Source organism: Palaemon carinicauda, chromosome 7 (assembly GCF_036898095.1).
Source record: "Palaemon carinicauda isolate YSFRI2023 chromosome 7, ASM3689809v2, whole genome shotgun sequence".
Taxonomy (NCBI): domain Eukaryota; kingdom Metazoa; phylum Arthropoda; class Malacostraca; order Decapoda; family Palaemonidae; genus Palaemon; species Palaemon carinicauda.
Window position 1 is genome coordinate 135,719,515 of NC_090731.1, and position 16,851 is coordinate 135,736,365.

A 16,851-nucleotide genomic window follows, 5' to 3' on the forward strand; every position below is an offset into this window, starting at 1 on the left:
ATATATATATATATATATATATATATATATATATATAGTTTTGCTAATAGAAAGACATTTTAAAAATATGGACTCTTTATGACCAATTCAGTATTATTATGTGTATGAATGAAATAGCCTTCTTCTCAGTTTGTGAGTTCTGATATTCATATCTTATCAACATAGTTTAACACCAAAGTCAAATAACATAATTCTCAACTAAAAAATCAGATAATTGCTTCTGTAAACTAGAAATTAGAAGACATTAAAAATATGAAAACCATTAAAATTTTAAAGATAAAATTTTAACTAAAAAACAAATGCCATATTTGAATCGTCAGTAAAAACAGCATGATTACATAACTGATATACCTAAATCGATCGATATTGGAATGAGTTTAAAACGAATAATTAACGTCGTTAGTATGTTTTTGGTACATTCATAAAGTAGGCATACAGGTACTTTATTATTGTGTACAAATTGAAAATCGTCCAATAAATATGATTTTGTTTTTACCACTGTAGAGGAAATCGAATCTAAGGGTGTTCCTCGGTCAACAATTTTTTTTTTTTGGGGGGAGGCCCTTCAGACCCCCTCCGTCAGTATAATTTCAAACTTTACCCCCCCCCCCCCTCCCCCTTGAAAACTACGTTCTTACGCCCATGTCCAATTGTGAAAATAGGCAGACAAAAGAACTTCTTACACATAAGGTAAAGTATTATATACAGGTAATTCGGTCGGCTATTTAAGTAATTAATCTTTCTTTGAATACTCAGAAAGAAAGTTGTAAAAGTTTATAAACACTGTCTTTTATGGCCATCTTTGTCTGTTTTTATTTTTTTTACTACTACAATTTTTTATTTTTATTTTTATTTTTTACTACTTATATCGAAATTAGGCTGAATATTATATTTTGACAAAAATATGTATATTTTTATAGCCAACGATTACGGTTCCACATGTGATAATAAGTATTTGCTAGTGTGCTGAACATTGTTTCTTAAATTTTGTTAAAAACTTTTGACTTGTTTTAAGTGAATGGTATTCTACATGAAATTTTTATTATATCTATTTATAGTCCTAACATTATTTGTGCAAAATATTTTTTAATGTTTTAGTCAAACAGGATTACGGAAGGAGTACAGTCGTAAAGCTCGATATAATAACTAGAAAATAAAAGGAATAATTAAAAAAACTGCTATTTTTTTATCATCTAAGGGAACTTTCAGCCAAGAAGTGAAAAGTCTAACAGTAAACTATTTGTTTGTCGATGTAAGTGTGTGTGTGTGTGTGTGCTCAAGAAAATAATACAAAAAAGATAAAAACTACAGATAATTAAATGTATAAAAATAGAATCATCATTCCTAAGGTTTTTGCTGCTTAGAAGCGATGACGTAAGATCGTGAGAGCTGTGCGAAGGACATTTGCCTTCCTTCAGTCAGTATATAAAGAGATCCCTGAGTCCTTCTCTCCACAGTTGGCTCTCAGCAACACACCATGATGTCTAAGGTAAGAAGACACACATTTTCTATATTTTTTTACATTTGTGTAAAGTGCGTCGAGATTATTAATTTTTTTCCCAATAATATGATATAATATTGGAAAAATTGAAGAGAAAATAAATTGTTCAAAAACAAATATTGATTTATACTAATGAAATCATGTTCAACGAAATTTTCAACATAGAATGAAAATATAACTCAACATTTGTCATTGTTTTAATGTTTACAAGATATGTGAGAGTAATTATACATATTTTCATTGTACCTCATTCTGAGTATCACCCGTGTGAACATCATTTACAGTATAATCTGGATTAGCACTGAATTATCTTATTAAATCTTTAATTTCGTACATTCTTTATACTGTGATTTTCATTTTGGAATATTATTTTCATTCAAAATAAATACCTAAAATAAGTATTAGATAGGTCGAAAATAATCTAGATGCTCATTTAAATGGTGTCATAGTTTTCTTTTAGAAACTTGAAATATGGGTCATTTATGCTATCATACATTATTTCATCATTACTGTACCTGCGTTTTTAAATGTAATTATGATATTTCTCACTTTTTTTTTCAGATGATTCTTGCCACCTTTGCTGTGGTCTTTCTTGGGATGGTTACAGCTGATCCTGTAGCTGATCCAGACCCAGGTCACTTTGGAGGCGGACTCCACCGTGGTTTTGGTGGCCACTCCCGTGGATTTGGTGGCCATTTCGGTGGACGTGGATTTGGACATGGATTCGGTGGTGGCTATGGAGGATACCGTGGTAAAAGGAGCCCTGTAGCTGAGCCTGAAGCCAACCCTGAGGCTCTTGCTGACCCAGAACCTGAAGCAGATCCTGGTCACTTTGGAGGAATCCACCGTGGATTCTCTGGATTTGGTGGCCATCATGGAGGTAGCTTTGGTGGATTTGGAGGTTTCGGAGGACACAGGGGCTTTGGAGGTCACTTTGGAGGAGGCAGATTTTATGGTTAAGAGAAAAGAGATGAAGATTTTCTAGTTTTCTTCCTGAAATTAAATAAATGATCAAAATATGCATCTCCCTTTTATTGGCTACACAACATTATAAATTGTGCCTTCATGATTAATCTTACTGAATAATTATCAGAAAATAATAATGAAATTTCCTTACTGTAGTCTCTCCACTCAAGGAAAATCGAAAAGAGAATTTCATTTATTTATATAAGAGAGTATTTAAGCTAATCTGATTTTTTTTACAGAAAATATGGAAGAAATCTTATAACGAAAAACAAAGGTTTAGCCATATCTATTTTCATTGCTGTGTTAGAAGCTAAATATTGGAAATGCTATGAATCCCAATTTTTTTTTTAATTGACGTTAAAAGTGAGAACAAATAAGGTCCTATTTGTCCAAAGATCCTAATTCATTCCTTGGTCGCTAAGAAGAGAAGAGAGTAAGCAAATAAAAGATAATTACCCAGTCTGTATCACCACCTCGACTCATATAACTACTTCTCCCTCTGCCAATATTACAACAGTTATTACAACAAATGCCAATAATCCTGATGAAAATAGATGTCATAACAACTGATCTCGAATGATTCAGAGATAAACTTGGCATATAACAAAGAAGGAAAATGTAACAAAAGTAACCGAATATGATGTTATCTACTTTGCAGTTACAGTAGTATTAGCATTAAGGCTACAATACAATTGAGGTACTAATACGAGGTCCACTACTAGGTGTTCTATTATTAGATATTGCAAAGTTACCACTAATTGTGGATGCTTAAGAATTACTTTGTCAAGTTGCCAGAAATGATTAATGTTGCGATCTTAACTCGTCCACTACGAAATGAAGGGAAGAGGGTTCATTTCGTAAAGAGGTTCAAATTCCAGGCAGGTTTATTGGCTGACTTACCGAATCGCGATGGTTTGATATATTAGAAAATAATGAAAAAAGAAATGAGATAAAGCAGAAGCACTAACAAAATCTATTTAAGAAGTTTGACTGGAAAATTTCAGATTATTATTATTATTATTATTATTATTATTATTATTATTATTATTATCTTTATTGTTATTGTTATTATTATTATGATTATTATTATTATTATCATTATTATTATTATTATTATTACAAAATTAGCAAACATTCAAATAAAAAAATAATTAATAATCTTAATAAGATACTCTGAAAAAAGTTTCATAAATTGAAGAAAATTGTGAAAGAATAAATAAAAAATAATTAAAGAAAAAAAAAGATGAATAAAAAAAAACAGATTCAAATATGCAATTATGTTCATCAATTTAAGATTGAAGAGCTATATAAATGATAAATGTACCTTTCACATATCATTAACGTCAATTATATTGTTTCCTGCCAATACATTTTTGGAAGCAGATAAGAATATGTTACTTGAACCGTCTTGAGGTAATATGTAACGTGTGAATTACAGATCTTGGTAGAAACTCAGAGGGACACCGACAATACATATTATACCTGAGATCATTGCTGAGGTATATCGTCTTCAAATTTATATTCTTAGATTTTATATCCAAAACACATTGTTCGGGAAACTATCTTATGTGACCTTCCATAATTGTATTGCAATATCGATGACAATTTTGTTGATCATTTGCTCATTATTCTTTTAATGCTGTTTGCATTCATTGCTTCATGATCCTCCTTTGCATTACTCCCTATGTTAATTTTTTCCTACTTTCTTATTATACTTCCAGACTCTCTCTCTCTCTCTCTCTCTCTCTCTCTCTCTCTCTCTCTCTCTCTCTCTCTCTCTCTCTCTCTCTCTGAGCTCAGCAAGACTGTAACACCCTTTAGCTAAATCAGATAAAAAATACATCTGGCAAAAAAGTCGAAGGATCCCAGTAAAAAGGACACCGAACTCGTTGAGCGTCATTGCTCCATCAGATACTGAATGTATTATGTTTATATAAGTATGAAGAAATTTAATTAATATCTACTGTATATTTACTGTACATATATGGTTCTTTTTTATGAGTATGTATGTATATATATATATATATATATATATATATATATATATATATATATATATATATATAGCTGTGTGTGTGCATATATATACCTGTATACAGTATATATATATATATATATATATATATATATATATATTTATATATATATATATATATATATATATATATATATATATATATATATATATGTGTGTGTGTGTATACCTGTATACAAAGTATATATATATATATATATATATATATATATATATATATACGTGTGTGTGTATGCCTGTATACAGTATATATATACATAAAATATATATATATATATATATATATATGTATATACATATATATATATATATATATATATATATATATATATATATATATATATATATATATATAAATTAAATTTTGTTAAAGATGTAACAGGTATAAATAAGTTGAAGTCGAGTGACCATAGAATGGTGAGAAGAAAAATTTGCCTAAATTTAAGGAAAGAAAGAGGAAAACTAACTAAAAAAAGTAACTCTCGTGTAATAAGAGAGAAATCTGATAATTTTAGTTTAGCGATACAATATAGGTACTCCAAGCTATATGATAAATTGGAAGCAAGTAAAGAAGAAATAGACAGTAATTTAGCAGAATCTGTATTGGAATCAGCACAAAAGATCGGTGGAAAAGTTCCTAAACAAGATTATGGAAAATAGAAAGTTTAATAAAGGAAATATTGGAAATAACTGTAAAATCCAAAAGAGATGGAATATAATTAGCAGATCTTATCAAAACAAAAGAAACTAAAAAATCAAAATGTCTTCTGTGCATACCGTGCTTGAATTTTATTGTAGGCAAAAAAGCTAATTGACGTATTTTTTTTTTTTTTACCAAACATGTTCACATAAATAATATAATTCTAGTTTTTTCCTAAATGTTTATCTTCCGATTTATACACATTATTGTTCGGGAAAACGTTTCCTAAGCTAGTGACTTTTAATATTAATCTTATTGGTTAGAATTTTAGCTAATTAGATGCATAAGATTTTTCATAACTCTGACCATCCTTTACATTTAGATCTCCCTGGACAATTCTATCCTGTTCGTGATACTAGGCAGGCAGTTAATTCTAATAGCCAGGCCTTCTTCATCATCAGGCTCAATACTACACAGTATTCTAGAAGTTTTATTCCATCCGTGACCAAGTTGTGGAATGATCTTCCTTATCGGGTAGTTGAATCAGTAGAACTTCAAAAGTTCAAAGTTGTAGCAAATGTTTTTATGTTGACCAGGCTGATATCAGTCTTTTTATAGTTCATATATTATGACATATCTGTTTTTGACGTTGTTAATAGTTTATGTATGACATATCTGTTTTGACGTTGTTACTGTTTTTAGAATGATTTATTGTTAATTTGTTCTCATCATTTATTTATTTTCTTATATCCTTTCCTCACTGGGCTATTTTTCCCTATTGGAGCCCTTGGGCTTATAGCATCTTGCTTTTCCAACTAGAGTTGTAGCTTGGCTAATAATAATAATAATAATAATAATAATAATAATAATAATAATAATAATAATAATAATAATAATGCAAAATGACGTTAAATCTTCCATTAAGTCACTAGAGATTTCTATGTAAATCCCGGAAATTATTTGGCTGAGTAAATTACACACTGACGTCGACATATTATCCTTCCTACATTTCAGGAGGTCGAGCTGGCCATAGAAGTTAGTGTGGTCTGGCCCCCCTTTACTAGCATACTAGCTGGCATTTCTCAATGTATTCCTATTGTATATGGAATTGTTTTTTTTTTTTTTTTTTTTTTTGGTTATTTTCTTCTCCTAATATCATACAGAATAAAATTCACAATGATTTTTATCAGATATAATTTTCATGATGAAAATCAGCCCTCTAAACACTTTGTATAGCACTAGCTGATATCTCAGTGTATACTCCTTACCACAAGTTCATTGGCCAATAATTTGACTTTATCCCAGAAAAAAAAAATCTACTTCCCGTTTCAATTCAGCATCATCATCTCCTCCTCCACTTTTCTTTATCTTGACCGTTTAGATAAATACTTCTCCATTCATCATCTCCTACTTCACATTTCAAAATCCTCAGCCATGTAGGTCTGGGTCTTCCAACTCTTTTAGGGCCTTGTGGAGCCCAGTTGATAGTTTGGTGAACTAATCTTTCTTGAGAAATGTGAAGAGCATGCCTGAACCATCTCCATCTAGCCATCACCTTGATCTCATCCACATATGGCACCCGAGTAATCTTTCTTTTGGTTTTATTTCTAATCCTGTACTGCCATTTAACTCCCAATATTCTTCTGAGGGCTTTGTTCGCAAATCTATAAAATCTACTGGATATTGTTTCATTGTCATACCACGACTCATTTCAATAGAGTAACACCTACATCTCTAAATTGATATAAAACCTGATTCTTATATACAATTCCAGGTGATTTGATTTCCAAATTTTACTTAATCCAGCTATTGTATGATTTGCTTTTTTTCAATCTTTCATTGAATTCCAATGCAAAAGTTCCGAAATATTTGAATGATTCCACCTCATTAATCCTTTCTCCTCTCAATGATATTTCATTTACCATTGCATATTTCGTTTTCATCATTTTTGCCTTTCTTTTATTTATCTTGAGCCCCACCTCGTGTGATTTTTCATGCATTCTGGTAAGCAAGCTTTGCAAGGCCTGTATTGTTCTGCTAATAAAGACAGTGTCATCAGCATACGCTAGGACTGCTAATTTATTATTACCAATCCAGTCAAATCCTTCTCCACCATCCTCAACTGTTTTATTTAATGACCAAAAATATTTTTTGAAATTTGTCAAACATTTTTATAAAAAAAATATTTACAATTTCTTTTTCATTTGTGGTGGCCTATTGGAAACGTCCCTGCCTGGCATCCTGCCGGACTCGGGTTCAAGACCTACTCAAACTTGATAGTTTCTTATAGTATTTGCAACTTCACCAACTTTGTAAGTAAATTATGGGGGTGTTGTCTTGCCCTAGTTTTGGCGGAGAGGGTGTTTGGGCGCTGATCATATGTATATAGGGTCAATCTCTAGGTCATTGTCCGGCTACGGCATTATCACTGTTGTTATCGTCCCTTACTTCTTACCAAAAGGATTTATCTAAGATCCGAAAAGTTGACTAATATTTTTTCTGCATTTTTTCTAATTGTTCAATATACGAAATTTTTGCTAATTTCTTTCAGGAGAATGTGTTTTTAGGTGATTTATAAAATATATTATAATAAATAGTTACTTTGTTGAATGGTTTTATCTATATGGTCAGTAGTTTTGCGTATTGTTAATAGTATTTTCTCATAGAAACCGAAGACAGATTGGGATATATCAAGAAATTAAAAATGAATTCCTAATTGCGGTGGGATGAGATCGAGCCGCAAGACTTTCAAAGGATGGCCCAAGGCCAATATAAATATTGGCCTTGGGATGGCTAAACAGCAATAGCTGTCCAGAGAAATAATTTCCCTTTGAAAAAGGTAACATTGCCGTACAGTTAAAACGGTCACTTCCGGGAACCGAGTGATGTTCCAAAAATATATTCGTCCCAAACTACCAGAATAGAATTTCCTTGACTTATTTATGTTACAAAACTGCAAAACTGTTTTGCAATGACCTTTTAAAACCATTTGTATTTTAGAACTGACAAATATTATTTAATTCTTTCATAATCCTTATAAAGAAAACCTTGGTATATGACATCGTGAGGGATTCCGTACATTATTGGGGACTTTTTATAGATAAAATTACGCAACAAATCCTTTAATGAAAAGTTTATGATTTGTGAATTCGGAGATTTGTTTGAAAGTCCTCTTTTTTCTTAGTGGCTGACGTTTTTTTTTTTTTTTTTTTTTTTTTTTTTTTTTTTTTTTTTTTTTTTTTTGTACATATCTTGAGCCTTTTTTCTCCTTTATAACAAACTTAATATTTATCTAAAGAAAAACCTGAATTTCTTTCAGTAAATCTAAGATTTTTCTCAGGTAATCACATACATACTAAAGCCAAGCTCTTTATTTTCGATGAATCCATAAACTTTCGTATCGACCATTTTATTGCCGAATATAACATAATCAAATTCAGAAACAAAATAAAGAATCTATTTTGACATATGACTCTGCCTCCGAACTTAGACAAAGAAGTGTTGTGCAGCGAAGCCAAGATCAAGACGTTGTGTCAGCATCGAAGACTTTAACAAATCGACTTTTGTACCAAAGATATTAAGAAGAATTGGCGTCGTTGAAATAAAAATATCAATTGCAAATCTTGCAGGACAATTTTCATATGAATTGCGTCACAGAAAGAGAAGCTTTATGTTCGCCGACATGTAAAGTAAGAATTATGCAATTACATCTGTTGTTTTCTTTTACCCTTATTCGAATTTATTCCCTTAGCGTTCAAGCAAGGAGAACTTAAGGCCAAGGTCCAGAGCCATTGGTGTCCCATAAAACCACTTGAGTGAATAGAAATTTTTTAACCTTGAGCACCTTTTTTTTAAATTTATGACTGTAGTTTCTTAACCAAAAATGAACGAAGCTTAACGTTTAAAGGTTGTTATATACATCACTTTTCATTTATTTATGTAAAAAAATTTTTATGGATAAAAGAAATATTACATAAATGGAAAGAAAAATATTTCACACACATATAGGGGTGATATTACTTTACGTTTTGTTGACAATGCGTAACATCCTAAAATGTATGTGTTTTGAAACCAGACAAAAATTTCTTTATGTATAGATCTGTTTTATTTTTGCTGGAAAGTTACAATTTTTTAAAGTATTTCCTTTTACGAGCACTTAGAAAATATTTTGATTAGGCACGGAATAGTTATATTACAAGAATTAACTTTATCTTTATATATATAGATTAACATATGTGGATAAGTGACACGTGTCTCTGTATTACGAATTATGGAAAATTTAAACTTAATACTATATATATATGTATATATATATATATATATATATATATATATATATATATATATATATATATATATATACACATATATATATGTATGTATATATATAAATATATATATATATATATATATATATATATATATATATATATATATATATATATGTGTGTGTGTGTGTGTGTGTGTGTGTGTGTGTGTGTGTGTGTGTGTGTATCTAAATACAAATGATCAGTATTAGCTCTTTAGCTTTTTAAAAGATTTATAAGATTTTTTTTTTTTCATCGGCCGGTATCGCTACATGTCTAAGATGAGTTGACCGTTTTGGTTACGCTCTTCGTTGCTCGAAGCATCTTGCCATTCTTCTTCTTCTTCTTCTTCTTCTTCTTCTTCTTCTGCGACATTCTCTGTAGTTATTACTTCATATTCTGGTAAACCATTAAATATTAAACATTCTCTGGTATTGCCACTGCTGAGGCAGCAGTAGTTGCTGAGATCATTACAAAAACTACTCTTACAGTTATCCGTTGTGAAAACAGTGCAAAGATCAGATGATTATGCAGAGGTAATTAAATTGTCTAGTTTTACTTCTTTAATTGTAAGAATACATTCTAATGAATTACAACAGAATCAGATATAATTGATTAAGCATTCTATAAATATGGGGAAGAAAGGAAAACAATGACCTAGAGTCCTAGACCGATCGAGTAAGTGTGTTCAGAATCTCGTAGCAAAACTCCATCAAACCCAATTGACCTGGGACACAATCTTTGAAGTGATAGCATAGGAAAATGAACTATAAACGTTGGGTTGAGGAGGAACAGGAAACCTCTAGATTTATACTTGTTTAGCAGTTTTCTTATATTCACACATAACATTTCCGTCGCCTCACACCCTCAAAAAAAAAAAAAAAAAAAAAAAAAAAAAACCGAGCCATTGCCAGGTGGGATTTGTTGATCCAAAAAGTAATTGGTAAGATTGCATTTCCATTATATCAAAGACACCACAAGCAAATCTTAGGGAGTAGAAGATATAAGGATAAGAAGGTTGCCCTTGCATGAACAAAATCAAACTGTGTCTTCTTCACAAGGTTATCTGATAAAGACCTTAAACAATATTATTAATAACAGGGAAAGCTTCTGGCACAAGGATTAGAAAGGATGATGAATCGTGAGAAAAATTCTTCGTTTAGGAAAGTTTGAGATTAGGTCTCTGGATGTGGTCACCTATTAAAACTGAAGAAAATCAAATGATTTTTTCTATATGTATATTAAATGCTTCGAAAAGAGACGTATTTGCCTAATAAACAAATTATATATTTTGTCATAAATACAGTTATAAGGTTAAAAAACCCACCAGTCAAGAGATCAATATCTGAGCCACACATCCCTTTCTGGCGTATACAGTAGAGAACTAAAACCGCTCAACTACCGTCCAACAAAGTCAGGACTGTTCTGCTCCAGAACACAACACCAACCGAATCGCCACTAACATTACCGCCTACGTTTTCATGATTGTGAACGGTCTGTTCTCGGCCTTGAGTCCCCATTGCCATAACTATCATTACTGATGTAATAATAGCCATAAATTTGCAGTTTCCCATGAACTTTTGATACAAAAATAAACGATCCGTTGGAATAAACATAAGTGCTAGGGCTGGGTCATGCTCAAGGTCATGATTATTTGGGAAAGAAATATTTCTACGAGATTAAAAGTTAGAGCAAAAGAATTACTCTGGCGGTGAACTCAGTTTCTTACGCATCCAAGAAAACATAGAAAAGGATGAGCAATCTACGATTAGCGAGCTAAATGTAATACACCCGAAGACGAAAATACTGAAAGTTAATTGGGATGTTCTGGATTCATTGACAGAATTGAGCTGAGGTCCCTCTGAAAGTAGTTTTTATAATCGTTTTACTAAAGATACCGCAGGAATATGACTGCGTATGTTACCACTTGCTTATCTTTAGACACTATTTTCCTAAGTAATTCTATAGCAGAGCAAAGAATAACAACGCCACTTTTTCTCTTTTATTTTGTAGTCACTAAAATTCATTCTCTGAGAATTCTTTAACACAGATAACACAGAAAAGGGTTCTTACACCTCTATTTGAAAACTGATTAAGAGAATACCGAATTGGAAATAAAATATTGAATGATTATTAAAATGAAAGATGAAATCAGGAAAGTGGGGTTATTGAATAAAACGAAACTAAAAGAAACTTAGGATTTACTGAACCTTTGACATTAGATGGAAGTCCATATCCTTTGAACACCCATAACATTTGTCAAGGCATTACGAATTGTTTGGCCAATCACATAACAAGAAAACAATCTTCGGAGCTTTTCGTCCATTTTCTATAACTTTTCATAAATGTTAATAAAGACTAAATGAAAGACAAAATATCCGGGAATAAATGAAGGAAAATTACCAAAAAGAAGTCAGTCAGGAAAGCGTGTGGATATTAACACTGAAATAGAGATTAAAATCAGCCTAAAGTGTGGGAATTCTGACAGACAGTCAAAGTCAGATTATATTTATAGTTTATAGCCTATATCATATATATATTTTTAGTAAACATAAAAACTGTAGATCAGCCATGATAATATCTTGACATTTTCTTTGTTTCATGATTTTCTGCCTGATTAATTTGGCATTGATATCTCAAGATGTTGGATAATCGTCTTGAAGTTCGTCTCAATGAATATTTTAGTCTAATGAAAAATGCAAATTAATCCTCCGAACATAATCGTTATCTTACTTGTTAGTGGAGGTTTGAAATACTTAATTTATTTATTTGTGAATTTATATATATGCACACTCACAAATATACAGACAAGGGCTCCCGTAGATATATACATATATGTATATATACGCACATATATATATATATATATATATATATATATATATATATATATATATATATATATATATAATATATATATAATATATATATATATATATATATATATATATATATATATATATATATATATATATATTACATGGACACATATACATATATATCTATCTATCTATCTATATAAATATATATATATATATATATATATATATATATATATATATATATATATATATACATATACATATATATCTATCTATCTATCTATCTATCTATCTATCTATATATGTATATATATGTATATATGTATATATATATATATATATATATATATATATATATATATATATATATATATGTATATATATATATATATATATATATATATATATATATATATATATATATATATATATATATATACATATTTATATATATATATATATATATATATATATATATATATATATATTGAATCTATACGTATATATATGCATATACAGTATTTATAAATATGTATATACATATGTATATATGTAAATGCATGTACATATATACATAGATATATATTTATAATATACATATATAAATTATGTATATGAATAAATCATGTGTATGAAAATTGATATTACTTTTATTGTGAATTTATACCGTAGTGTTATTCTATCGTACAACCAACTTAGTCCTTTATAAAGAATCAATTATCTATGAGGTTCAAAACATGTGTGTCCCACCTCTCACCAAATGCTAATTATAAAAACGTAAATGAGATTTCATCCTATTCCGATGCCTAATTGGAGCTCAGTTTATCCAGAGAGATTTTGTCTTTGTTTTTCTTTGAAACCACTTAGACATCCAAAAACTTTAGACAATATGGGTGCTATGGAATTTTGTCAGTTATCATCAAGGGTATAGCTACCATAAACGCATTTACCCAATGGAGTAACATTATCATTTCCCCAAGTGCTACAAGAAATTCTTCTTCGTAACTAGCGGAAAATAACCGACTATTTAGGGGCTAAGAAATCTGGAGTCTTTTTATAAAAAGAAAAAGATACCATTGGGGTTCTACACCTCCATACGCATCAAGGTCCATCAACAGTGGTTTGATTTCTCGTGTCCGATAACTTAAACTAGTTAGTTTATCCTTAGAAAAACAGCAATGAGGAAGATCGAGTGTCTTATCACTTTGCTTACTTATAAATGCATCAGCCAAAAGGGTTGCCTTATCCTTTGGACAGGGAATGGCAGAGCCATCTGGTTTAAGTACAGGAGGAACTGTTAAGTCAATACTGAAGAGAGCAGATTTAAGGGTACCGGACCACTCAAGTTTCTGGGTTGTAGCAAAAGGATGTCTTTTACGATTAAATTATATTTTGGTTTATTTCAAACATAAATATATTCATTTATATTCATTATAGATATGTCCATTTATATATACACGTAAGTACTGTATACACACACGTACACATACAAACACACACATATATATATGTATATATATATATATATATATATATATATATATATATATATATATATATATATATATGTACGTTTATGTTTATGTATATTTGTGTTCGTTTTGTACCTTCATACTGTATATGCCACTGTTTAAATCTACAACAACAGATATTTGAAACACTAGGTCCGAGTAAATAGTTATATGAATAGGAAAGTTTAAAAACGATTGTCTGTAAATGTGTGTGTTGGTGGTTTGTTGTTTCGATATATGTTTATTAAAAATTTATATGAATATCTATATCGATGCTTATTTTTCGTATACACAAATACACACACGCGCACACACACACATATATGTATGCATACATACATACATATATATATATATATATATATATATATATATATATATATATATATATATATATATATATATATATATATATATGTATATATATATATGTGTGTGTGTGTATGTATATACGTATATATAGATGTGTTTTTGTGTGTTTAAACATACACGCATAATGTATATATGTACATATATATATATATATATATATATATATATATATATATATATATATATATATATATATTGTATATATATATATATATATATATATATATATATATATATATATATATATATATATATATATGTATATATATATATATATATATATATATATATATATATATATATATATATATATATATATGTGTGTGTGTGTGTGTGTGCGTGTGTGTGTGCGTGTGTGTGTGTGTGAGTGTGCGTGTGTGTAGCTTATTCATTTCTTTTTTTTTTAAATTACAATAATACAAAAAAGATCAAAAGATAGTGAAATGTATGAAAATTAGGAATCATTATTCTTAAGATTTTTCCTGTTCAAAACGATGACGCAAGGTCACGAGAACTGTGCGAAGGACATTTGCCTTCCCTCAGTCAGTATATAAAGAGATCCCTGAGTCCTTCTCGCCACAGTTGGCTCTGAGCAACCCACCATGATGTCTAAGGTAAGAAATACGTAAACGAACACTTTGCTATTATCCTTCATTTGTGATCTGTGGACCGAGATTACTGATGCCTTATTACAATAATATTTTGACTCCTTTATCAAATACCATTAATTAAATATTATATAAAATTGATTAAAGAAAAAAACCAAGTTGTACTTATCCTTCAAGTCAACCTTCAACTTAGTAATCAAATGCTATTCAGCAATTGTAATTGATTCAAAATTTTTAAGATGAGTTGTCCAATGTGAAAGTTATCATTGGATTATCTCCGTGTGAGCATCATTTTCAGGTTAATATTCATCTCAGAAAATTAAAAATGTGAATTAGTTCTAAAGTATCTTATTGGATCTTTAGTTTAATACATTCTGTATATTTTGTTTTTCTTCTGGAGTACTATTTTCTATTCAAAAGGAACACTTAAAACCAGCACAGATTGCTTAGAAATAATTTAGATGTATACTTAAATGGTGTCAAAATTTTCTTTTTAGTTAAGTACCTCATTATAAGAGACTTGAAATATGGGCCATTTTTGTTATCATACTTTATTTCATCTTTACTATACTTGCCTTTTTACGTGTAATTATAATCACATTTCTCATTATTTTTGTGCAGATGATTCTTGTCACCTTTGTTGTGGTCCTTCTTGGGATGGTTGCAGCTGATCCTGTAGCTGATCCAGACCCAGGTCACTTTAGAGGTGGATTCAACCGCGGTTTTGGTGGCCATTTCGGTGGATTTGGTGGTCATTTCGGTGGACGTGGATTCGGACATGGATTTGGTGGTGGGTATGGAGGCTACCGTGGAAAAAGGAGCCCTGTAGCTGAGCCTGAAGCCAACCCTGAGGCTCTTGCCGACCCAGAACCTGAAGCAGATCCTGGTCACTTTGGAGGACTCCACCGTGGATTCTCTGGATTTGGTGGCCATCGTGGAGGCAGCTTTGGTGGATTCGGAGGTTTCGGAGGACACAGGGGCTTTGGAGGTCATTTTGGAGGGGGCAGATTTTATGGTTAAGAGAAAAGAGATGAAGATCTAGTTTTCTTCCTGAAAGTAAATAAATGAGAATATTATAAAAAATGTATATCACTTTTATTAGCCACATATAACAATGGGAATTAGTTTTTTCTCCAATTTGTAAGAAAAATGGTGTTCGATTCCAGTGCAGTGACCTCAGTGGTACCTTGGAACTTTTGTAGTCTGCAGTTTGGATATTATCTAAAATAATGTGAAGCGAGGATTATTAACAGATGTTATTCTGTATCAATATATTCCTATAAAGGTATTTCACAAAAAGGAGCACTGATTGATAAATCAGATTGAGTTTCGTAAAAGGTTTGGCGTAAAGGATGAGTGGAAATTTGCGTTTTTAGATATTAGCTTGGAATTAAAACATAAATCTAGTTATTCTGAAGTGATCAAACGTGTTATATTGACATGTACTTTTACAAGGCTAATCATGTCAAATAAGGTACAGGCAACAGCGGGAGATCTTAAGATTAATTTTATAATGGAAATCAAATATCAGTACGATTGGTAGGACAAGACCTTTACTGGCCTTCTCAATAAGGTGACTATCTAACTCTTCCATCAGCTGTGATCACCTCTTTTAAGGTATGCATCATAGGGTGGGGGCATGCCAGGGTCTCCTTTGTCTCTGGGTGCTAGACGAAGCGAGCTGCAAGGGGGTCAACCGCCGTCTGGCTCCCTTCCGTCCTCGATACCTATGTAATCATAACAGAACTCAGAATAAACTCGGCAACAGATAGTTGTCACCAGAGAGAAACTGCTCCAAACTGAATTTCTCAAAGTAGATCACGAAAGCGAGGTCACAGGTAAGCACCTGCGTGCAATACATCATGTCTGCTTAATTTACTTTACTTGTTACAATTTTGTTTCCTTGTCCTGGTATATTCATGATTTATTGACCATTTAAAACGTTGCTAAAATTATTCAGAGCTTATTTCGTTTATTAGAAAGAATAAGGAAAGTACAAAAAAAGAGTATCTAAGTGTTATTCTAGAATTTTGTTGGTTTTAGCAATTAAAGCCACACCAAAATAAAAATAGGGATACATGGATACTAA

General features: G+C 30.6%; 1 protein-coding gene across 1 annotated transcript; it reads left to right on the forward strand.

Moving 5' to 3' along the window:
* The first annotated feature begins 1,467 nt into the window (after window positions 1–1,467).
* Window positions 1,468–15,822, forward strand: LOC137643651 (acanthoscurrin-1-like). Its single transcript, XM_068376368.1, has 3 exons — window positions 1,468–1,489; window positions 2,063–2,456; window positions 15,430–15,822. The coding sequence occupies exons 1-3, from the start codon at window positions 1,478–1,480 to the stop codon at window positions 15,780–15,782; spliced, it is 759 nt and encodes a 252-aa protein (XP_068232469.1). The 5' UTR covers window positions 1,468–1,477; the 3' UTR covers window positions 15,783–15,822.
* The last annotated feature ends 1,029 nt before the right edge of the window (window positions 15,823–16,851 follow it).

What these genes read in the sequence shown, in the direction of transcription:
- LOC137643651 (XM_068376368.1), top strand. An exon ending in TGGAGGAGGCAGATTTTATG is followed by an intron (nt 2,457 to 15,429) that starts GTTAAGAGAAAA and finishes GGATGGTTGCAG; the next exon opens with CTGATCCTGTAGCTGATCCA.